The 26,193-nt window shown below is 36.1% G+C and overlaps 2 protein-coding genes across 4 annotated transcripts in view; both read left to right on the forward strand.

Moving 5' to 3' along the window:
• The first annotated feature begins 866 nt into the window (after window positions 1–866).
• pgm2 (phosphoglucomutase 2) lies at window positions 867–16,410 on the forward strand. Its single transcript, XM_058792783.1, has 13 exons — window positions 867–1,134; window positions 3,600–3,767; window positions 8,415–8,606; window positions 11,785–11,868; window positions 11,962–12,155; window positions 12,415–12,604; window positions 12,706–12,803; window positions 12,879–13,062; window positions 13,796–13,889; window positions 14,137–14,266; window positions 14,357–14,546; window positions 14,642–14,775; window positions 15,742–16,410. The coding sequence occupies exons 1-13, from the start codon at window positions 1,060–1,062 to the stop codon at window positions 15,842–15,844; spliced, it is 1,836 nt and encodes a 611-aa protein (XP_058648766.1). The 5' UTR covers window positions 867–1,059; the 3' UTR covers window positions 15,845–16,410.
• Window positions 16,411–18,356: 1,946 nt separating this feature from the next.
• Window positions 18,357–26,193, forward strand: part of tbc1d1 (TBC1 (tre-2/USP6, BUB2, cdc16) domain family, member 1) — a 57,622-nt gene continuing 49,785 nt past the window's right edge. Inside the window, exons 1-3 of one of the 3 annotated variants that reach the window (XM_058762633.1) lie at window positions 18,357–18,593; window positions 19,574–19,883; window positions 20,440–20,676. In XM_058762633.1, coding sequence (XP_058618616.1) covers window positions 19,608–19,883; window positions 20,440–20,676 — 513 coding nt within the window. In that variant the 5' untranslated portion in view covers window positions 18,357–18,593; window positions 19,574–19,607. Of the gene's footprint in view, window positions 18,594–19,573; window positions 19,884–20,439; window positions 20,677–25,165; window positions 25,506–26,193 lie in introns of those variants that run through there. The other 2 variants (XM_058762721.1, XM_058762799.1) reach the window with 2 other exon arrangements.

The raw sequence follows: 26,193 nt of genomic DNA on the forward strand, positions 1-26,193 counted from the left end.
ACATTACTGAACACTAATATGAATATCATTTATTGTTATTGCCTTTTAACATTAGATTAGATTTTAATTAGACTGTCATCATAACTTTGTTTAGTATGGTTATGAAGCCACTTTCCTTTCTTTCCATTTTCAGGATTCTGCACTAGAATAATAAATAATAAATAATAAATATTGCTTGCTAAGCTGAACTTGACATGAACTTGTACTCTCAGAGCACTTTTCTGAGAACAGTCAATGGAAAGTATGCAAATAATATCATCCAATATTGACCACAAGTCTGTGTAGTTTAACATTCTTTGCATTCCTCACAATGTCTTAGCATTCCACACTTCTTTAGTCTCCACTGAAACATTCATTATCATATTAACTTAATTTTTAAATGTTTGCTTTCATGACTATCAGAAAATACAATTATATAGAATGTAAAAAAATATATATATATATATAGTTTATATAGTTCGCTTTTATCGAAATTACTATTAGAAGGAGTTTGGCGCCCTCTGCTGTATGAAATAATATCTACAGGTACAGCTTCGGATCCTCATGAAAGTAAATCATTTTTCTCTCATGAAATTAAATCAGGCTACTGAATGAACCAGCTTTTATGTTCACTCCCAATACTGTTTTATTTTTATTTCACTCAAGTTGAGGAACACAGAAATATCTTAAATAATAGACTACATTTATTGTTATTTTTCCACACAAGATGTTAAAACCAGATGCTAAATTAGATTTTATAAAAGTTAAAATCGGCTTTTCCTGAAATTTGGGAGAAGGGTTTATAACCACGAGTGCTCCACCAATGAGCAAGCTACGCAATGGCATGAGCCAATCACGTGTTCCGCCTCTTGATCAAAACTCCGCCCACTCCGTTTCATTCACTGTGCAGTGTGCATTACGGACGTACTATATCAGTTATAGTCGAACAGGAACAGTCACGGGTCGCACTATTACTAAATTTATTCAGAGTAACCGTCAACATACATATTCCCGTTTAACAGAGTCGATCGCTTATTTGTTTATCCGTTGAATTTGAGTTTAGTTCCGTGTAAGATCAATATGGAGAACGGCCTGGAAAGCACAGGAGACAGTCGTCTGGATCAGGCTGTCACGCAGTGGCTGCTGTATGACAAGGTAAGACCAAACATATGCTGCTGTGTAGCTTCAAGTAGCTTCAAATATGTGAAATCTGACATCTTTAGTGTTGAAACTGAAGTTCAGTAGCTTGTTACCAAACATGGCTTAAAAATTCCTTTTAAGTGGCTCATTAACTAACAGCTCAGTTAAGAAACAGTGAAGAGGAGCACCCTGACATTGCTTTATAATGTAATGATCCACTAAAGCAGTTTTCAGAACTAGACCTGCTTGTACAAGATGCTTTTCAGGAAGTGCTCTTACTACCTAAATTACTCAACATGATCTGAATTGCGATTCAGTCAGTTCCTTATTAATATGCCATTATTTAAAATACGCTTTTGCTCAGAGACTGATCAACTCTGCATAAAATTAGTCTCATAACTGTGAAATGAATATGCTGTACTGTTTAGAAGTTAGGGTTTAGTAAGATTTTTGAAAGCAGTCTCTTACCAAGGTTGCATTTATTTGATCAAAAATACAGTACAAACAGTAATATTTCTATTTAAATATATTTTAAAATGTCATTTATTCCTGTGATGCAAAGCTGAATTTTCAGTAGTCATTCAAGTCTTTAGTGTCACATGATCCTTCATAAATCTAATATTCTGATTTGAGGCTAAATAAATATTTCTTATTATTATCCATGTTGAAAACAGTTGTGCTGCTTAAAATGTTTGTGGAAAACGTGATTTTTTTCAGGATTCTTTGATGAATAGAAAGTTCAAAAGAACATAATTGATTTGTTCTGAAATCTTTTGTATAGCGTCTCTTTACTGTTTTTTTACAGTAGCTTTTATAAATTTCTTTACTGACGTTTTTAGATCAAATTCAATATGGATCCTCATAGAATAAAAAAAATAAATTTACTGACCCCAGTCATTTGAACAGTAGAGTAGATTTCAAAGTGTTGTTCATTTGATTTGCTTTTTCAGATCGCTGATATTTGATTGCATATATTGGCAAATCTGAGCAGCTCACAGATCACTGTGTTGTTTTTCTCAAAAGAAAAATCTGAGAAGCAAGAGATTTAAGAATAAGCCTTCAATTTATATCAAGAGAAACATTTGTAATTTCTCTTTAGGAGTGTTTTGGAATTGGGCAAATGTGGCTGATTTATTTGCTACAAACACATGACTTGCCTGAACTCGAAGTGAATCAGTATTGTGCTTGGAAAAACAAAGAAGCATGGCACAAAACAGTTTCTAGACTGTCCCAGTTACACTGAAACACTTAAACAGTATTAGAGTATCCTCTGAGACACCATTTAAATGGCATGTAAATCAGTGTCAATGGGGACAGTTCCATAAAAGTACTTACAATGCATATTAGTGTAGTGTCATTACAGTAATTGGAGTCTTGTGCTTAACTGGGTCACGTAAAACAGTTAATGGTTTTACGCAGAAGTGGAAGGTCATTGATTAAGTAAAATTAGACCTTCAGATGATTTCAGCCATTTTTACAGTGCAAAAAATGAATGTACACCACATGTGTTTAACTATAGGATTTTTTTTTTAAACTTAATGGTTTCACAGACAAGGCTTAGACTAAGCCAGGATTAGGCCATAGTTCAATTAGGACATTTAATTTTTATTAATGTGCATGTGCATAGAAAAAAACATTACTAGTGTGGTTTTTGAGACAAAACAAAGGCACTGATATATTTTAACATCAGTAAGTGCACATTTCTTTCAGTTGAAACAGCTTAGACTTATATTTTAGTCTAGGACTAGGCCTAAGCCTTGTCTGTGAAACCGGGGGTATATTGCGCCGTAGACATATATAGACGCCCTATTCGACAGCTCCAGGCACATAGATGCGGCTCCCATCTTGGAACAGTCAACTTGATGTCATTCACCATACTGTAGGTTCGCACAGAGCCATTGGGTTCGCAGACCATCGGCTGTGCAGGATTGTGGCATCTTTCGAATATTCAGTGATTACTATGGTGAATGATGTCAAGTTGACCACTACAATATAGCGGATGGCATACGTATAGCGGCCCATAGAAACAGTCGCTAATGAGTCATCTACATGTACATATTTATGATATTGGCTGTGTATTCACCAAAATTATTGTATTGGCCTGGGTGCTGCCCAGACAGGTCATCATAAGAGTTTACGCTGTCAGGAATGGATCAGAGCCCTTCACTTGCATCCTCACATGGTCTCACTTATCAGTAGAGTGAAAGCATATTGTCCCTCACATGGTGGACGGGAGACAAGTAGACACACACACACACACACACACACACACACACACACACACACTCACTAATCAGAATCATCAGGACAAAGTGCCTAGAGACATAGAGGCTCTTTTCATCCCCCATTCTCTTACTTTTATTGTCACTGCTAGATAATATAAAACTGACCCTATTTGCTTTCTTAATACACATTCCTGGTCTTATTGTGATTTTGTGAGTTTTTTGGAAATCTAGAATATATTTGTTGTGTGTTTACAGAATCCAAAGACGGCTGCTGCTGTGCGGTCTATGGTTAAGGATAGAGCCATGTCAGAGCTGCAGAAGTGTTTCGGGGCCCGTATGGAGTTTGGCACAGCTGGACTGAGAGCCGCCATGGGACCTGGAGTGTCCTGCATGAATGACCTCACCATCATACAGACCACGCAGGTGACATACTCGACACAAGCTTTCCGTGACATCTTATCACTTATTATCTTTTCACTCCATGCTATGACATCAGATTAGGGTATTCAAGTGCTCTTGGTGCCCCAAAGGTGCCCTGGGTTGGAGGTTTGGTAGTATCTTGGTTGCATGTAAGCGAAGAGAGTCAAAACAGCAGCTGATAATGTTTGTTATAAAAGTAAAGTATGTCCTGTGGAACTATGTAACCTCCTACTATGCAACATCCACATCTGAAAAATTAAATCAACAACCCATTCATAAAAACAAGTTCTTGCCATTACACTTGTATGTACATCACAATACAGGAAAAAAAAGTCAAGAAAGAAAGTCCGTTGTCTGTTGTCAAGAGTAGTTGTCTTGTAGTGATGTGTAAAGTACAGCTGGACACCAAAGTCCCTTTCAAACCAAGCACCATTTGTGAAATCTTTTGCCTTAAAGGGGTCATGAAATGCCTTTTTTTATTTTGTACTGTTCTCTGTGGTCCGCTTATAAAGTTATCAAGATTTTTGCATCAAAAATAAAACATAATTTAGAAGTAATAGGCTATTTTCTGTACTGTTTTTAACCCTCCTCATCAGAACGCTCTGTTTGAATAGATGTTGCAGATTGTAGACTTTGAAGTAAACACCCACTACTATTTTTGGCTAATAGTTGTGTATGTTTGCCAGCCTACGTCGTTGACAGATGGACAGGTGGTCAAGCAATAGTGACCACGTAATAAAAACAGTTAGTCACACTTGTGTGTTGCGACATTGCTGTCGAATCTAATGTAGTTGGCACAGCATCATCTTTCAGTTTCAGTCTTCCTGAGAAATTAGTGCTTTGTTTGTAAATGAATCTGCGGTAAAATGAACTGGCACTGCACAGCGTCTTGTTGTCTTCGGAGCATCTTTATCGTTTGGTTTCTGCATAGACCTGTGGTCACCTCTTGTTATTTACACTACATGTGCGAATCGGTGGGCGGGGCTAAATAGGCAGTGATGTAGAAGCAGGTGTTGATCTTCCTCTGTGGAGGCAGTGTTTAGCCACACTATTACATCGTAGAGTGGTACATTCCACAAGCTGTTGTTTTGGCAGACTGTAGGGGTGAAACGGTACACAGATGTCACGGTTCGGTACGTACCTCGGTTCGGGGGGGTCACGGTTCGATAATATTTCAGTACAACAGGAAAACAAAACAACAAATCTACTATGCTCCGTTTCCTTTCATTTATTTTGAACAGACAGTAGTACAAATTAAAAAAATGTTCCACCTAGATGCGAAAATACTAAATATTATTACATTATGTATATAAAATCTGCATATATACATATACATATATATATATATATATATACCAGAGGTCGCGTTAACCGAAAATTCGAAAACATTTTTAGCAGTGACGGAAAAATCTGAAGGCTGTCCGTCACTTTGGCAGATTACACACACTGAGGGTGATCTATTGTAATTTATAACTGTAATCCAGTGCTCCAGTGAGGCAGCAGAGCGCAATCGTCTCCAGAACAAAAATAAAGGTCTTTTGCTTTGTCAAATGTATTTGATTCCGCACAGGCGAGTATAGTATTGCCAATCGCTTGATCTGAGGTGTCTACAGTGATCTATCACGCCACGGTATTTATTGCTTGAATTTCCTAATAAAATGGACAGAATTTGAAACCTAAGACTGCATTTCATATCAAAAGTAACAACGCACAAAGCTTAGCTGATTGCCTAACGTTACTGTGCATCAAATGAAAACAGCATCGATTGGGAGTTAAGAAACGATATTGGTTCATAAAAATCTAAATCTATTAAAACAGAGAAATCGGTTTTATTTTATTTTTTATTTTTTTAATCCAGCACTAGCATATTTTGTTGTTTTAAGTGTCCTCCGCTGTCACTGACGCAGTCTCTGTTCATCTGTTCTCTTCTTAAATAAATAAATGCATAAGCCAATATGCTCGTTCTTTAGGTTCATTATTAAAAATGGAAACGTGAACAAAAATAAAAGCAATTAAATGGGTTATTATAATTAAAATACGAAAATTAAAATGACTGGTAATAATAGATTATGACAGAATTTTTACGACCCTGTCCGTCAAAATGACGGATAATATTAAAGTCTAACGCAACCTCTGATACATACACACATATGTGTGTATATATATATATATATATATAAGGAATAAATTCTTGAAATATATTTGATTTAGTTTACAGATAAACAAGGGGAATTGCCTGTATTCGTTGTAAGGCCTCATGCACCGAACCGAGATGTCCGTACCGTGACGGTTCGGCACGAATACATGTATCGTTCCACCCCTAGCAGACTGGCTTCAATATAAGCTGTTTTTAGACTAACAAGAAAGTTTTAAGTTCTGAAACTTACAGGATGTTTTTATAGCACAATGAATCACGAAGCACAATGAATCTCAACAAATTAGAATGTGGTGACATGCCAATCAGCTAATCAACTCAAAACACCTGCAAAGGTTTCCTGAGCCTTCAAAATGGTCTCTCAGTTTGGTTCACTAAGCTACACAATCATGGGGAAGACTGCTGATCTGACAGTTGTCCAGAAGACAATCATTGACACCCTTCACAAGGAGGGTAAGCCACAAACATTCATTGCCAAAGAAGCTGGCTGTTCACAGAGTGCTGTATCCAAGCATGTTAACAGAAAGTTGAGTGGAAGGAAAAAGTGTGGAAGAAAAAGATGCACAACCAACCGAGAGAACCGCAGCTTTATGAGGATTGTCAAGCAAAATCGATTCAAGAATTTGGGTGAACTTCACAAGGAATGGACTGAGGCTGGGGTCAAGGCATCAAGAGCCACCACACACAGATGTGTCAAGGAATTTGGCTACAGTTGTCGTATTCCTCTTGTTAAGCCACTCCTGAAGCACAGACAACGTCAGAGGCATCTTACCTGGGCTAAGGAGAAGAAGAACTGGACTGTTGCCCAGTGGTCCAAAGTCCTCTTTTCAGATGAGAGCAAGTTTTGTATTCATTTGGAAACCAAGGTCCTAGAGTCTGGAGGAAGGGTGGAGAAGCTCATAGCCCAAGTTGCTTGAAGTCCAGTGTTAAGTTTCCACAGTCTGTGATGATTTGGGGTGCAATGTCATCTGCTGGTGTTGGTCCATTGTGTTTTTTGAAAACCAAAATCACTGCACCCGTTTACCAAGAAATTTTGGAGCACTTCATGCTTCCTTCTGCTGACCAGCTTTTTAAAGATGCTGATTTCATTTTCCAGCAGGATTTGGCACCTGCCCACACTGCCAAAAGCACCAAAAGTTGGTTAAATGACCATGGTGCTGGTGTGCTTGACTGGCCAGCAAACTCACCACACCTGAACCCCATAGAGAATCTATGGGGTATTGTCAAGAGGAAAATGAGAAACAAGAGACCAAAAAATGCAAATGAGCTGAAGGCCACTGTCAAAGAAACCTGGGCTTCCATACCACCTCAGCAGTGCCACAAACTGATCACCTCCATGCCACGCCGAATTGAGGCAGTAATTAAAGCAAAAGGAGCCCCTACCAAGTATTGAGTACATATACAGGAAATGAACATACTTTCCAGAAGGCCAACAATTCACTAAAAATGTTTTTTTTTTTTAATTGGTCTTATGAAGTATTCTAATTTGTTGAGATAGTGAATTGGTGGGTTTTTGTTAAATGTGAGCCAAAATCATCACAATTAAAAGAACCAAAGACTTAAACTTCTTCAGTCTGTGTGCATTGAATTTATTTAATACACGAGTTTCACAATTTGAGTTGAATTACTGAAATAAATTAACTTTTCCACGACATTCTAATTTATTGAGATGCACCTGTATATGTCAAAAGATCAAGGGAATTTTGGTTAAAATAATAACTGGATTTCGCCTGCAGAAATTGGGTGAACAATGGTAAATGTGACCTCACCTTTATGTTGCTGCAGTGCTACTCACATACATTATTCATATGTATATGTATATCAGTATATACAGCTCAGTGTACATTTACAATAAAGGGAAGTTCACACTAATGTTTGGCATGAAAATTTTGTCAGATTTTTCCATGGAATTTATCTGTTCAAACCAATTAGAAAAATTGGCAGATGCAAATAAAAATGCAAATTCATTCTCTGACAGTGGACAGTACTTATAGAAAAGCAGAAATACAGAATATGCAAGGGCAATGGAGTGCAACTTTCCATGTCTGACAACCTTTTTGTTACATAAAAGTCACAGTATTTATATTTGCTCTGCTATTCACTGTTGCTTAGCAAAATAGTCTTTTTGTGAGTGCTACCAAGCCATCCTCTTGTTAAGTCGTGACGAAAGGAATGCTGTTTCCAGGTCCAAGCCTCTACTCATTTCACTTGAGAACACCATCTCAACTCATGAGCTCTATTTATTCATATTACCAAACCTTCATCTTGGTGTGAACAGACCTTAAAGGGATACTCCACTCATGTACTCATTTGTGCCAGATGCATGACTTTTTCTGTGGAGCACAAACAGAGATTTGTTAGAAACTTTGCAAAGCATAATCACGTTAATGGGCAAAACTGTGTGTTCCAAAAACCATTTATCACGTTGTCACAATAAATTTGGTTTCCAGTAAGGCTATGGGTTGATGGTAATTACCCTCTTTTGCTTCTGGTAGGGTTTCTGTGCGTACCTGGAGCAGTGTTTTACAGATCTGAAGCAGAGGGGGGTGGTGATTGGGTTCGATGCTCGAGCTCACCCCCCTAGTGGCGGCAGCAGTAAAAGATTCGCCTGTCTTGCTGCTTCTGTCTTGATCAGCCGAGGCGTCCCAGTCTACCTCTTCAGTGACATCACACCCACTCCATATGTGGTACGTATAAACCTGCTGTACTCATAGAGAGAAAGTTCGGATGTATTACTAATTCTGATATGTTAGAGCCGTGGCACTGTGGTAGAGCATGGCACATTAGCACCCATGTAGGGGTGCAGGTTCGAGTCTTGACTTTGACTTGTTCCAGTACCATTTACTTTTCTCGCCTCCATTTAAATTGTTCACTTAACAGTAAAAAAAAAAAAAGACAAAAATCTTTTTAAAAATCTACTACTTTCCTTTACTTGGTCATGCCTTGGTACAGTAATAGTATCACCATGGTATTTTGACATGATTACTGTAAAAAATCAGCTCAAAAGGGAAATGTATATAAATAATTACAATTAATTATGATTAATTACAATTATTTATATCGGCTGACATTAATAACTGTAGCAGAATTAAATTGACATCAACTAATCTGTTCGTCCAGCGAACATTCAGTACAAGTTCATATCAACTCTAAGAAAGGATATTTCTGTGGCCACAGAAAATACTTTCCTTTTAATGCATTAAAGCATGTAGCAAGGGTCAAAATCGTAAAGAGACATTAATTTGCAAGGCAGAACCAGAAACTCATGTAATTTTTGCACACAACCTTTATTAACTAAATGCTAACACTCATAACTAATCTAAACCAACAAACGAATAAACATACTCTCACGCGTACATACAAAAGGGGAGCTAAAGTGGATGAATGAAGCCATTAGTGAAACCAGAGAATGCAGTTATGGAAAGAGTCGGTTAACCACCCGAGTTAAAAACCATCAGCGCCGTTTATAACGGGGTCTATAACTTATACTAAACCTCTGTTTCGTTTAGTTAAATGTACGATACTTGCATTGCCTTGGTCGTTGGCGAATGTCCGGAATGCAGTCTCGGATGAAAGTCTTGATGGTTTCAAGGTTTTGGACTCGCGATCATGTTCTTCCGGGTTGAAGAGTGATGAATTCCAAAGATGACCTGACTCGATGGTGATTGGGAATTTCTTCCCAGGTAGAAAGTGAAAAAGAGCTAAGAAAGAGATCTGCTGAGGTCCAAGGACCTTTGGTTGAATGGAAAGTAAAGGCCGCAAGGCCTGGCACAAAAACTTAAGGGTCCAGAAGAGTTCTAGCTCACATCCTCATCTTCTCAGAATCTAAAAGATTCTGTCTAGGCATCACTGATGTGAGAGCTTTATCTGCTATAGAGGTCACACCTCTGGGGTGTCAAAGAACCAATGGTGTCTTGAACTTTTAGAGGGAAAGTTTTACGACTCTTTGTCTCTGAACATGGTAATTTGCATATGAACTGGATTGGAAGTTGATATACAAACTATTAAAGATTCTTAGAACACTAATATGTTGCATAGGTATCACCATATAATATACACTCTCAATTAGATCATCCGAAGACAAATTGATAGAGACCAAACATGGTATGTGAGGTAATATTAACTAGTGATCTATCATAAGCATGCATAAAACAGGATACAATACACAAGAACATAATATACACAATGATCTGAAGATATGCATGTTCATTCAAAGAAAGGTTTTTCTATGAATTAATTAGAGAAGAGTCCATTTTTATGGCATTAAGTCACTTTCCTAAGGGAAAATGAGGTGAGTGTTGTTCTGCCCGCATTCCTTTGAGCAATAAAACTAGTCTTATCAGATTGGTTGCCATGGAACCGGGGGCCTGGAGTCATCCACAGACATACTAGCACCCAGTATGTGTATTGGGTGAGGGGTCTGTGATTATTTATTAATCTAATAACTATTTGATTTGTTAAATCAAATGAAAAATTGTCTGATTGGTCCAAATGCTACATTACCATAATAATTTCTATGGAACATATTCAAAAATATAGTAACAATTGGCCAGAATTTTTCTGTTCATTGTTCAGAAGTGTTGTCCATTGTTAGAGGTTTGTGTGCAAAGATCTTTGAAATTCCTTCTACAAAGAATTAATCACAAACCAACATTCAAATGCATGAGAAAGAAGACAGAGAGATACAACTGCATGTGAACACATTGTGAGATTTTTGCATAAGAGACTAGAGGAGTTCATGAAGATTCTTCACCAATCATCAACTTTTCTGTTCCCATGAGTACACGGACACGCTCTCACTCGTTCTCTTATCACTCTCTCAACCTTTCCCTTTGAGCCCTCAAACAGCTTTCTCTCACTCTGTGTCCTCTAGCCTAAAAATGTTTAGTCCAAAAAAAAAACATTGTTTTTAAAAAGCCAAAAATAATGTAATTTGAGAGGGAAAATGTTATGCCATCCACATAACTTGCCATATTATTCATCTCTCCAAATCTATAACTTGGCGGCCCCGGTGGTCTAAATGTCATATTCTCAATTTTCAGTTAAGCATGGGTTCTGGGTACAAATTTTGGCACAGTCAGAGAGCTTCCACAGCATGATCATGTGCGCCTTGCATGCTCAGAGCACGTTTGTTCAACCGTGTTTTTTTTTTTAACATGTGCCATGTACTTTTTATGCTGTTACTTTTATAATTTACATGATGCATTGTTGTGTTACTCTTAATAAAAGATACCTACTATGTGACTAAGAACTAATTATGTTTGGTACTTAGAAAGGTACACTACTGTTAGTATGATTATTTATTTTTTTAAGAAATTAATACTTTTATTCACCAATTAAATTGATGCATTAAATTGATCAAAAGCGACAGTAGAGACTTTTACATTGTTACAAACATTTTTGATTCAAATAAATGCTGTCCTTTTGAAATTTTTATTTATCAGATGTATCATGGTATCCACAAAAATGTATAAAAATGGATAGTTCCCCAAAAAAATCATTGTAAACCACTGTTTCTTGGGGATGGTTGTTTTAGCAGAGCAACTGCTTTTAGTATTTAAAAAAAAAAAAAGGGAAACCTTTCTTGAGAACCAAATCAACATATTAGACTGATAATGTGACACTGAACACTGGAGTAAAAGCTGCTGAAAATTCAGCATTGCAATCACAGGAATTTGAAATATTTGAAATAGCAAACAGTTATTTTAAATTGTAATAATATTTATATATTACTGTATTCACTGTATTTTCGATCAAGAGACATAGTTCCAAAAACATTAAACATATCTTACTGACCCGCAACTTGAACGGTAGAGTAAATGGGGAAAAAATGAACATCTCTTCCCTTCCCTTCTTTTCTTTTAGCCTTTTACTGTATCACATCTAGGATTGTGTGCTGGTGTCATGGTAACAGCCTCTCATAATCCCAAACAAGATAACGGATACAAGGTATCATCTATCCCTAAATAAAATGTTTGATTTGAAATAATATAGCATGTTTGACTTCAAGATATGACCCATTTTTCAATATATGTGTTTAAGGTGTACTGGGCAAATGGAGCTCAGATCATTCCTCCCCATGATAAGGGCATCGCCGCAGCTATTGAACAGAACCTTGAGCCGTGGCCTAAATCATGGGACACAGATGGAGCTCTTCAGAGTTCCCTACTCAATGACCCATACCAGGACATACACAGAGAATACTGCAAAGCCATACAACAGCATTGCTTTCACAGGTACACTCACAAAGATTCCATTTGAATGATCTGATACTCATTTCCAAAAAATTACAAGATTAATACTTTACTCCAGAACATGCCTTTTAATATGTTTAATAATATTAATATACTACTTAAAGAAACTCAATCCTTTATTAATCAGATCTGAATCAATTAAAGGCCGTAATGAATCTGAATCAAATCTGGAAGTCAGTGCTTATAACCCAGCCCTTAATGTTTCATCAGTCTGGTTTTCACACATCTTGTGTCCTCACAGGGAGCTGAATAAGAATTCAGAGGTGAAGATTGTCCATACCTCAGTTCATGGGGTGGGCCATATTTTTGTCCAGGCTGCTTTTAAGGCCTTTGACCTTCATCCTCCGTATGCCGTGGAACAGCAGAAAGATCCTGACCCAGAGTTCCCCACCGTCAAATACCCCAACCCTGAGGAGGGAGAGGGAGTCTTGGTACAATACACTGATACACACACAAATGACATTAGAAAAAGTTTTTTTTTGGTTTTGTTATGTAATGTCAAATGGACAGTGATCTATGTTTGTGTATGTAGACGTTGTCCTTCACGCTTGCAGATAAAGAGGGAGCAACTGTTATTCTGGCAAATGACCCTGATGCTGACCGACTAGCTATTGCAGAGAAGCAGGAGGGGTCAGTTTTATTTGGCATTTTGTGTTGATTTTCATTGTGTGTCATTTTTCTGAATAGCAATAATTCTTTCTGTAGTGGGCAGTGGAGGGTGTTTTCTGGGAATGAGTTGGGTGCTTTACTCGGCTGGTGGATTTTCCAGTGCTGGAAGCTGCAGAAAGGAGAGGGGAAAGGCTCCATTAAGGATGTCTACATGCTATCCAGCACCGTCTCCTCAAAAATCCTCCGTGCCATCGCTGTCAAAGAGGGCTTCCACTTTGAGGTACCTCTAGTTTTTACCCTATAAAGTGTAGTGGTTTCTCTAACCCGGTGGTTCTCAACCTTCTCACTTCTTGTCCAAGAATATATTTGAAGGCCCTCCTATCTGTAATGTTTTTAGCATTTCAATTAAGATTATGTTAATATTTGAATAATTTAAAATCTTATTGGGCCCAGCCTGAAAGTTTGCAGAGGCCCTCTGGTTGAGATCCATAGCTCTTAACCAATGGGAAATGTTCTTTTCTGACAGCAGTGAATATTAGAATTGGTAAAATACTTGGACAATTTTAGTGTAATCTTGTATTTTACATGATTATGGTCTAAATTATAAATTGAATTTAGTATTTGACAAATTGACTGTTTCATGGGTCAATAATAATGTGCGTTTCCAAAGACCGGGAAATCCTGGAAATATCCGGTAATTGCAAAAGTGTAGAAAAATCCATGAAAATGTATGGTCATTAACATATTCTTATAATTCTCAGTTTTTAAGTATTTCTTTGACTAGAAATGACTCTTTTTAACCACAATCTCACACAAAATGATTTTTAAAAACCCTTATCCAGTCATCAGAACCAACTGGAAGAGTCTTTGAAAAATGATGGAAATTCTTCGGTCAGAAAGTGCAGCTACTCTGAAGACATACTCTGTTTTCTACAGTATCATGTGTGGAAAAAAAAAAAAATTACTCACTTTTGATGTTTTACTGTGTGACTCTCTGCATCTGCCTTTTACAGGAAACTCTAACAGGCTTTAAATGGATGGGAAATAGAGCCAGAGAGCTGATGGACCAGGGAAAGACTGTTCTGTTTGCTTTTGAAGAAGCTATTGGTACAGTGGCATCCACACCGCAAGATGCTAAACATTTATGTGCAATTGTGTAACAGTCTGAATTGGTAACCCACTGATCTTGGATTCAACCACAGACCCCTAGAGCCCTAGAGAAGTAGTTGTCAGTGGTTGTTCATTTTTATGCATCACAATATCATAATTGTATTGAAATGTAAAAAAATATCCAGACTTTATTAAAAGAAAGCTTTAATATTTTTCTTTGGTTGCTCTGTTGTTGTTGTTGTAGGTTACATGTGTTCTCCTGCAGTTTTGGACAAAGATGGCGTGAGTGCGGCTGCCATTGCTGGCGAGTTTGTCTCTTACCTGGCTTCTAAAAATATAACTCTGTCCCATCAACTCAGATCCATTTATGAGGAGTATGTCACAAAAACTTCGGCATTGACATCTCTAATAATTTATATTCTGAATCTTTTTGTTAATCATAGTTTTCACATCGTCTTTTTTAGGTATGGTTATCACATTTCCAAGAATTCCTACTTCATTTGTCACAACCAAGACACTATTAAACAGATGTTTGAGCGTCTTCGGAACTACGACGGAGAGAATTCGTACCCTAAAGAGTGTGGGGGCTTTGCCATCACAGCAGTGAGAGACCTTACGACTGGCTATGACAGCAACCAGCCGGACAACAAGGCTGTGCGTAGCCCATAATGATTAGAATTTTTGCGATAGTTGATCTTATTTAAAGTTTTCTTATCCTATATCTGTGTGTCCTTTATTATTATTCACAGATTCTGCCCACCAGTAAAAGCAGTCAGATGATTACCTTCACCTTCGCTAACGGGGGCATGGCTACAATAAGGACCAGCGGAACAGAGCCTAAAATCAAATATTACACAGAGCTCTGTGCTGCACCAGGAAACAGGTTTCAGACCACTTCATTATTTCACACTATCACTATAGGCCTAATTTTCAAATAATAATAATAATTATTATTATTATTTAATGCAGTCATATTATTGCAGAAGTAATATTACTTTGATTTGTTTATTTTTATCAATTACATTACAATATATTATTATTATTATTATTATTATTAAAGGTGATTTTTTTTATTTTATTATTATTTAATTTATAAATGTTTTACATTCAATAACAACAATAATAATAATAAATTACATATAATTAAATAGTTATAGTAATATAGAATTCTTATTCTTATGTATCATAATATACTATTAGAATTATTAGTATCCTATACACAGTATATAATACTAGTCAATGTGACTACAATAATAATAATTACATGAAATTATATATTACTTTAGTTAGAATTCTTAATGATGTTGTGTGTGTGTAAAAGTATCATTTTTATTATGAAGTACTGTTTCTGTGTTACAGTATAACAGTATAGTTGCAATAGTGATATATTTCTTGTATTTGTTTAGTTTTTGTAAATAGAAATATTTCAATATAATAATATTACATGTAATTCTACATTATTATTATTTTAAAATTGTATAGTCATATTAAATGGGGGGAAGCTTTTTGTTTTTAGCTGATCACATGCTTGAGTATGCCAACTTTTTCAACTATATAAGAAGTCGTCGTTATTATATGATAAATATTTCCAACGGTAGTTGTTATACAGCATACAGCATATTTTATTAACTTTATTTATAAAATATTTTTAAGTTAATAAAAAATTAATTTAAGGTAATAGATCATCAGGGTATTCTATGCAGACAGAAAATTTGCATACTCTGCGCACTGTACTCTGCAATAATAGCAAAAGCAGTATGATAATATGATCATGTCATAGAGCCTTAATCATAGTCTTGAATAGCTCATGAATAGCTCATAATCATGTAAAAACACGTTTTTTCTCTAGTGATCTTAACCAGCTGAAAACTGAATTGGATAACTTGGTTGATGCCATCGTGGAACACTTCTACCAACCAAAGAAAAACAACCTGACTCCTCGACAAGAGTGAGAGACACTATCACTCAGGTTTACAAAGATTTGACCTAATTCTGCTACTAGTCTTAACATACCACACATAACCACTCTTATTAATACTTACATATTCTGGGTCTCAATCTAAAGAGGTTTTCTCTGAACTTTCTCTTACTTTTAATGCAGGAAATGTAGATCAAAGCTGGTTCCACATGAACATACCTATTGCCTTTTTCATTTTTGCACTTTTACAATTTTTCACCTTTCAGTTTTGTAATCTACAATGTTATTGGATGAAATAATATATGAGAGATTTTCATTTGCCTTTTTTGACCTACAGTAGTGTACTATGAATGTACTAATGTTGCAAAGAAAATGTGTTTGAATTAATATAAAGCAGATATATTAGTTGAGTTGACTAACAGAAATGATTCCATAGTGCTGGAGCAGAGGACTATATCTAGTTACTGTTTAATTCAGCCAACCAAATAACCTCAGAAATCAAAAAGCCAGCTCATGTCATTTTATACCAGCGATGCTCAAATCCAGAATAGAGGGACCTAACAGCCTTACTGTGGAAAAAAAATTATATATATATATATATATATATATATATATATATATATATATATATATATATATATATATATATATATATATATATATATATATACATATTTAGTTTTCCACGCTCACATGATTCCATTGTGTCTTTATTCAATCATTGATGTTCAATCATCATGTTTATTTACATTCTGAATATCAAACACTTTTAGTTGTGAGGTTTAGACTGGGAACATATTTGGAAGGTTTTACATTTGAACAGAAAAGAAAAGTATTCCTTGAATAAATTAGCGAATTAATTAGTTACCAGATTTCTTGTGTTAAAGCAGCTTGTTTTTTAGACATCCGATTTTGGCAAATGGTTGTTACACTGAGATTTAACAGAGCATATGCCTTACTACAAACTCCAAAGTGGACTATGTCATCTAATGTAAGGCTGACTAGCCAAACCACCAGATACATTAAAATGCTTGTTGTCTTCTTTTTCATGTAAAGTGATTTGATATGTTTCAGGTGCTCTTCAGTTTACTACTTGTCTCACAATGCTGTTTTTTCCCTCTATTTTGAATCAATAAACAGCAAGTGGTAACAATAAAATGGTCTTTTGTCTGTGTGGGTGTGTGCGATAAAAATGTAGAAATAAATAAAATGGATCTTATATAACAAATGAAACCAAATACATTTCATTCCTTGATTAAACATGTTAATCCAACATTCACTATCCATTTTTAAAAGTCACTCATAGGTTCATTAATTGTACTTTCCTGAGGTCTGACTATATGAAAGCGGGACATTGCATGTGTTATCTGTTTAAGGCCAGCAGAGGGTATAGTTTATTTTATTTTATTTTTAATATTTGTTAAATTCATGTTTTTGATTTGTCTTTATATTTGTTGCCTTTTTATTTGCATTTGTATTACTTCTTATTTGTATTGCCTTTTTTACAGCCTTAAAACAGTGGTTTTATTTAAATGTATGGCCACTTGTACAGTATAGCCTGTTCGAAAATTATGCATAGAAAATTTCAGGATTACTTTTATATGTTTGACAAAGTATTTCAGTTATATATATATCTACTTATTTAGACCTAGAAATTTTTCAACAAAAAAAATAATGTGAAAATCTAAAGGCTATTAGTCTAAAATTGTTTTATTTTAAACTTTTCAGGTATAGGCAATCTCGGTCTTTATTTACAGTCTTGCACACACAGTTGACTGTAATCGCTCTCTCTCTCTCTCTCTCTGTGTGTGTGTGCTCGCAGTGGTTTGTGTAACAAACCTGAGGAGAGCAGTTGTGTCATAAATGAAGAGCAGCTGCCTGTGGGCACGAGCACTGAGATATATCAAACTGGACAGTGAGGCAGGTACGGCGCTGGATAAAGCATTATTCTGGGTAACACTTTGCTTTAAAGTGTCCATATAATACACCTATTGCATGTTAATACTATTAAAGACAATAACAAATACTAAATTGAGTACTTTTAGCATGGACACTGTAGCTAAAGCACGACTAAATTTTACATTATTTCTAGAATTAAGAAAGTTCCCCAAAAATTTAAATTCGATCAATAATTTTGCTTACCCCATGCTAGGGGTCACTTCACTTTTATTAATATGCAATAGGCCTAAAAATGCATGTTGACGTCAGTCATCAGTTCTAACATGTCCTTGAGTTCCTCAGAAGAAAGAAAGTCAGTTATACGGGAAACCGCTTGAGGATGAGTAATAATGACAATTTTCTCAATTTCTTCTTTTTAACTATCCCTTTAAAAGCTTTCAAAAACTAAACGCTAATAAACCCCACAGCTTTAATATGGATTGTGGATTTCAAAGCACAACCGGACTGGAAAGTATTTATTTTTCTTTATTTCTTGTTAGTGCTGGCAAGTAACCTCCCTCTCTCTCTCTCTGACTCTCTGTCTCTGTCTCTCTCTCTCTCTCTCTCTCTCTCTCTCCCCCTCTCCCCCCGTGATCTGCTCACCATCAGAAGTTCATTCAAACGTCGGATGAGAAGACTTCCTCAATCACACGCGCAGCGAGCGTGGGACCACGCACACTGCTTCGCATACTACTGTAGCGTTATTGTTATGGTGATTAATCGACTGTTTTGTAGAAAAAGCAGCCTGAAAATCAATTCCCGATGGGACATTATAGTCTGTATTGTCAAAATCTAACGGGACCGTTATTCAAACACTTCCTCAAGGCGGTGCATTGTGAGTAAAGGTAAGTGAAAGTTACAGCTTGTCTTCTATGCTAGTTTTTTATTTGTGTATATAGAAGACAATTCTATATACAATATAGAATATGTACTTAATACCTACTTATGGCGCTGTAGAAAACCTATGACCTTGTCACATGTCCTTAAAATCTTAATATTTGGTGTTTTTTGGGGTGACTTGAGAGTTGGCCTTTTTAAAATTTGTACCTGAGTTGGTTGATGTTACTGTATGACTCCATGACCTGTCTTGTATTTTTGTTGTGACATGTTGCCTTATTGCCATCAGAGAAACTTTCTGTTGACCTCTCTCTAAATAGCAGTTGTGTGCCATTAGACATGCTTGGCTATTTATACTCACTGTTGGCTTCAGTGTGTTTGTGCCTCATGAGGAACCTGTCTCAGATCAGTGCTGGAGGACAATATCTTCCAATGCTTCAAAGCCTTTGTTCAGATTTACTCTACAAAGCCTGTTCTGAAGGGTGCATCCCTTGGCACTATCACTGTAAAAAATCGCTCTGATCTGTAAAAATGACTTTTGTTTGTATAGCATAATGCAGGCATGATTATTAAATATGCTAGCTAGACTAATCAGTTTATTTAAATGTTACCAAATTAAGCACATAATGTAAGCACATTATTACAAGTACAAACCATAAATTTGTACTTGTAATATTTTTGTTACTTACTGTAAATAAGAATTAATTTTATTATATGAACTGTAAGATGACTTTTTCTCAAGCTTGTAATTTCCAAAGAGAATCATAGAGAAAAAAATATTCTTTGCATGTATCCTTCTGTAACATTTGCAGGCGCTTTCAGAGTAAGCTGTTTTAATCCCCTGCAAATGGCAAAGTTGATGAAGATGTGCTCAAAGGGTTTGTCATAGGCAATGACCTTCCTCAGACAGTGTGTTGTACTATAAATGTATCTGCTCACTGAACCACCTGCTTCATTAATGTTGGTGTTTTTTTCTTTTTCTTTTGAGGTTACACCTAGTTCCTCATTTTTTGACTAGGAGCATGGAGGGCATTTGTTTTGAGGTCAAACCCAGGAATGACCCAATCAAAGCTCATCCTCTCTGTGCCCTTACACAAACACTTCCTGGATCAGGGGGTAAGAGGAAGAAAGAAGAAGGGGAAGAGGAGATTCAGTACAGGCTAACTCTGGTTGGATCTTTGGCCATACATCCACAGACCACCATGGCCATGCTTCCCTGGGTGGTGGCTGAAATACGGAGGCCCCGACTGGGGGAGAAGAACAGAAACCTTGAATTCAATGGTGCTCACTCTCCAGAGGTTAGTATATTTAACACTAATTAAATGTATGTTACCAAAAAAATAAAAACATTGCGATGTAAAGCCTAATGTATTGTATTGTAAATGTATTATAAATACTCTGCTGTTTAAAAGCTGGAGTTTAGTCTGCTAAGTCAGTTAAGATTTAGTCTCTTATTCTCACCATCAAAAATACAGTAAAAACAGCTATATTGTGAAATGTGATTGCAATTTCAAATACTGTTTTGTATTTGAATACATTTTCAAATATGATTTAGTCCTGTGATGCAAAGCTGAATTTTCAGTAGGCTAGTCATTGCTCCAGTCTTTAGAGTCACATGATCCTTTAGAAATAATTCTAAATCATGCTTTGATGCTCAAGAAACATCTTACTGATCCCAAACTTTTGAACGTTAAAGTACATATGAAACAATTTTACTGAAGAATAATAATAGAAGAATTGGTGTTAAGATCAGTAATACAAAGAAGTATTATTTTTAAAAATACTATGGTACTTATTATTGACAATACTGATGTACTATAATATGTTTTTTTTCTTTTTCTCTGATGGTCCAAGGTTCGAGATCAGCCTGTGGTACTGCAGATTTCAGCCAATTCAGTGTGTTGCATTCTGGACACGGCAGGACCAGGGAAGCCATGGGACCCATTGCAACATATGGTTCTGTTTGATCACAGGCCTCATCATATCAACAAACTCATTCACAACAGCCAAGAGCCCAGCTATTTCGGCTGTCTGCTCAGAGAGGAGAAGAAAGCAGCCTGCTATGTATTCTGCTGCCAGGACCAGATGAAGGTAAGGGGACATTTTTTGAATTAGCAGCATTTTATTGATCAATATGAACTTCAAATTTAGTTGAAGTGCCTGTGCAAGTTAAATTGAAATGGAATGGACACCAAGCTACAGAAGCTTATTTCCACCATGGAATAAACATGTAAAAGAGGTAATTTCAACTTCATCTCAATTCAGACTTTTTTCTCAGAATTTTGAGTTTATATCTTGCAATTGCAGGTTATAAACTCATAATTGCAAGTTTACAGGTTTTTTTTTCTCAAGTTCTGAGTTTAAATTTTTTCTCAAAATTTTAAGTTTATATGTTGCAATTCTCTTTTTTACCACAGAATTTTTAGACAACCTGACTACATGCACATGCAGAATTCTGCAAGATATAAACTTCACAAAAAAAAAAGGTCACAATTACCTTTTTATTTCATGGGGGAAATAAACTTTCATATTACCAAGTATTGTCACTCTAACAATAAATTGTTGTGTTTATGGCTGTTAGAACTGTTAGAGGTTAACCATAGATGTTATTCTCACATGACTTTGAAGTTAATCTGCTTTGATGAGGGTAAGCTCAGATGTTTAAATGTCAACCCTCCTTTCTTATGGGTGTGTGCAGCTGTCCATGAGTTTTGTTCAAATAAGACACAGTACCATAACAGCACAATGACAATCAGCGAAATCAACAATAAAGTCATTTTACAAGAGTGGTGTCCATGCAAAACATTCTAGCACAATGCTAGAGTGTTGCAGGTAGATGCCAGGCCATTGCTGGGCGGTTGCTAAGCTGTTTTGGGGGTTGTTAGGTGGCTTCTTATTATTGGGCCACCCCAATCTCAGGGGATAAATACGGTCATCGTTTACTCACCCTTATGGTTTTAAAACCTGTATGATTTCTTTTCTTCTGTGGAACACAAAAGAAGTTATTTTGAAGAACATTGGGAACTAAATAACATTTTCAATGACTTCAATTATATGGACAAACAGACATTTTTCAAATTATCTTTTATATTCAACAGAAATCATACAGGTTTGGGAAGACATAAGAGTGAGTAAATTACATCCTTTTCATTATTTAACAATTTTCAAGTCTTAGAAACGTAATAGATCACATCTCCTCAGTTTGATCAATCACCAAAGTTTAAAACTTAGGTTTAAACAGAAGTTTAATCTTTAAAGTATAAGCAATAGCAATTGTGATTTTTGTCAACAACAAGCGACTAATCATGAAGGTTAATGAAAGGGTGCAAATTTCATGTGAAGTTTAGCAAATGTGGCAATAAAAGTTATAAAAAGCAGTTTATGTGTATGTATGTGGGTTTATGAGAGAAAAACACTTATTTTGAACCTTGACTCCAGCTTCACACGACACCTTTTGACTTGTTCCATTCATTTATATGAAATAAAGCTAAAACCCAGTTTATTGATTTGTAGTGATGGAGAGTCTGAGATATAAATCATGAAGCTTCCTTCATCAACCTGCATTTAGGCAGGATGTAGATCTAAGTTGTCATAGTAACCATTTCCTGTGTCAGTGAGCCAGCAACAATGTGGCTATGGACTCCTGGTGACTCTTTATAGACGTGATAAACAGACAGAGAGATAGAAAAAGAGATAGACAGGTGTTTATGTTGCTGTCTTTTGACCTACTGTTAGTCATGCACTCACACTTTCCAAAATGAGTGTGTGCGTGCAAGTCTGAATGTCTGAAATGTAAGAGATCATAGTGGTTTTCCCTCAACTCCACACACTCCATGTTCTTTTTTAAACGGAAAAACAACAGACGAATGTCCTCTTCATTTAACCATAAATTATCAGCTTTCATGTTAGCTTTTACCAGCCAATTTAACCACAATACTAACAAAGATAATTCCACATCTGTCATGTGAGACTGAGACCCCACAGCTGTGCTTCAGCCTTTGGCTCAACAGCTTAGCATATACCAAATACCACTGTATCCTTCATGTTGTTCATAATATCTCTGTAATATTAGAGCGACAGCTGTGAAAATAACAAGTCAAATTTAAGCTATGGCATTATATGTGTTTTATATGTAGTTATGGGTAACTTAAAGTTGTGATGAAACAGAAGAAGTGACAGATCTTTTCTTCTATATTGTGATGTACATCTGAGTGTAATGGATTATTAAAACAGAAAAAAATGCAGGGTGATAACTTGGTTCTGTCCATTGGTTGTTGATTGGACTTTGAGATGTGGCATTTGAGCTTGCAGTTGATTGCGGAGGCGTGGGGTATAAGCTTATATCTCGCAATTCTGACTTTATTTCTCAGAATTGTGAGTTTATATCTCGCTATTCTGACTTAATAACTTGCAATTGCGAGTTTGTATCATGCAATTCTGAGGAAAAAAAGCCAGAATTATGAGATGCTGCAATTACCTTTTTAAAAAAAAATTTATTCAGTGGCAGAAACGGAGATGAATTACACAGTTTATGGTTCGAATTATAATGTTTTTCTTGGGGTAGAGGGCTTTTTAATGACGCTGTACATTGTATTATTTTAATATTAAAATGAACTAGACCAATGATGATTCTGAAAGAAACTGCCCACATCACGTTAAAGTAATGACCACAACTTTTAAACACATCTAAATGCACACTCTTATTCGAGTGTTGATTTTAATTTTGTAGATATTTAAATCTGCTTCATACATTCAGTTTAACAATATAATTAATAATAATTGCTTACATTTATATAGCGCTTTTCTAGGCACTCAAAGCGCTTGGGGGTCTCCTCATCCACCACCAGACGGCAGCCATAGTGCACCAGAACACCCACCACACACCAGCTTATTGGTGGAGTGGAGACAGAGTGATGAAGCCAATCAGCAGATATGGGGATTGTTAGGAGGCCATGATAGTCAGAGGCCAATGGGCAAATTTGGCCAGGATGCCGAGGTCACACCTCTACTCTTTTCGAAAGACATCCAGTCAGGACCTCGGTTTAACGTCTCATCTGAAGGACGGTGCTTTTTACAGTATAGTGTCCCCATCACTATACTGGGGCGCTAGTACCCACACAGAGTGAGCACCCCCTGCTGGCCTCACTAACACCTCTTCCAGCAGCAACCTAGTTTTCCCAGGAGGTCTCCCATCCAGGTACTGACCAGGCTCAACCCTGCTTAGCTTCAGTGGGTAACCAGTCTTGGGCTACAGGGTGACATGGCTGCCGATATAATATGAAGTTAAAGAGTATAAATGCTCTTGTTTTTACTCTGTCCTTACATTAAATGCATGAAAGAGTGCAGTTTTCTAGCGTATTTCTAGCTTAACTTCTTATGTCAATGATCAGTTTTAGATGAGGCCAAAACTACAACAGCAATGGTTACATATAAATATATTTTAATAGTTTGATCAAAATTATTGCTAGGGACAATTCAGTATTCGCTGGATATTGGTAGGGACATGTCCCCAGCATCCCTACAAAATTCTTCACCCATGTGTAGAAGTTACTGGGTTTACAGGAGGTGAAAAATTAGATATAACTTTTACACAAAGTTATTTAGTGATTTTGACAAAGTTGCATTCCAACATGTATAATGTTTAAGTCTTGTGGCTATACTTTTAAAACAGAATGTATTTTAACATTTCATATTTAACATTATTCCAGATAAAACAAGAAGTATTTATTTTTGTACAGCCTCGATGGCTCATGTATCATATTCATAATACTTTAAGTATGCATAAGGAGGGAGATGTGTTTGCTGTTTCTAGTAAGCGGAAAAGATTAGATAGCTATCCGTTACGGTATCAATTTAAGTAGGACAGAGAGATAGTGGGACACAATGGACACAAAATTGATTGAATCATGTAAAATAACATGTCTCACTGAATATATTTAATTTAGTTTAGAATTGTGGAGAGTCACTTTTGTTCCACTTGTGGGGTCTAAACATCTGACAGCATATTGCATTTAAATTTGTAAATAAAGTTATGATGTAAATTTTTGGTTGAAAGCGAAACGCAAGAAGCTCTTTGAATCATTCTCAAATTATGCTGGAAAATTTGATTGTCATGAGTGCTTCTGTTATTAAAGCAAATTACATAAATACAAAGATATTATAAAATTTGTTTATTAATTTAAATGTTTGAACATTTTTAGGCTTATAATTTGCAATTAAAAAAATAAATAGGAGAAAATGCTATATGTTTCTAGTCTGCCAGTCTATTACATTGTCTTAATTTATAGTTTGTAATGAAAATATTTATTAAATTAAAAAAGACTATATGTTCCTGCAGTCTGTCAGTATATACAGTGTTAGAATTTCTAATTTGTGCTGAAAAATATTTGAGAAAATAGACAATAAAAATGCTATATGTTGTCTGCCAACAGTAATTTACAGGATTGTATACAATCCTATCAGCCACCAGGTGGTGGTCAAATCCTGAACTTGGAAAGTCAACAAACCATTAATATTATTACTTATAAATCTTAACCCTAGTCTAAAGTTAACTAAATTAGGTTTAATTTATATTGCAACTAGATTAATGCAACTCCCTTCCCATAGGATAAACGAAATTTATTTTTAAGCTCAAAACTGAACACTTTCCACCAAACAGAACATTGTCAGGCCGGCCAAAAACAGTGCTTGTGTCCCCGTGGATGTGATATGTTCTGATACTCCAGTGCAATTTTCTCCCATCATTTGAATGTTTGGCTACCGTCACATCCCACTGAGCGCCGTTCAAACGGCTACACACACTACAAACTCCCAGACAGTAGTTTCACTTTCTCCATGAGATCTGGATGGCTGAAGCGATGAAAGCGCGCTTTCACATCTTTCATTTATTGCGGAGGGATGTGAAAAGCGAGCAGGAGACCGTGAGTACCTTTACGAACTTTGTTTGGAATTTCTTCAGTTGGAAAGTGTATGTGTGTTAGCATGGTTAGCTAGTCGGTTAGCCACTAATGAGAGTTTAGTGAACATTAGCCCACAGAAAATTAATTAATCTGTTTGAAAATTGAAGAGACAATATCGAGTGTTTTATGTAAAGTATTAGAGAGTGTATGTAGATAATTCACTTTCTTTGTAAAGTTGTCTTAGTATTTCTGTTTCAAACTTACCGAGCTGACTATCTAGACTGCATTTCTGGGCATTGATTCAAATGTTCATAACGCGCCGAAGGGCATCACAATGCTGTCTAGGTAGGCAGCTCATTATATTTTGAGACAGAACCAGTCTCTCAGTTTGCTAATAAAATAATAGTTCGAATATTATGGTTATGTTCAAAAAGTAGTATTGTACGATTAAGATGGGCTAAATACTGGTCTAAATTAATCTACGTAAATAAAGACAGTAAATGGCGGTTTTTGGTAATTCAGTCAACTGTAACAGTAGTCGTTGTACGGTCATTTATCTGTATGTAGGAAGATATTTTACTCGTTGAAAGCTGATTTTTGGAGTTGGGATAGCTTAAAGCAGTGTTTTATACGTAGTAAATTCTATACAATGTATTAATGTTGAGAGCAAAAGGGTGGTGCAGTTTGTTCAGTTCAGTAAGTGTGCTCA

The sequence above is a fragment of the Onychostoma macrolepis genome, chromosome 01 (assembly GCF_012432095.1).
Source record: "Onychostoma macrolepis isolate SWU-2019 chromosome 01, ASM1243209v1, whole genome shotgun sequence".
Taxonomy (NCBI): Eukaryota; Metazoa; Chordata; class Actinopteri; order Cypriniformes; family Cyprinidae; genus Onychostoma; species Onychostoma macrolepis.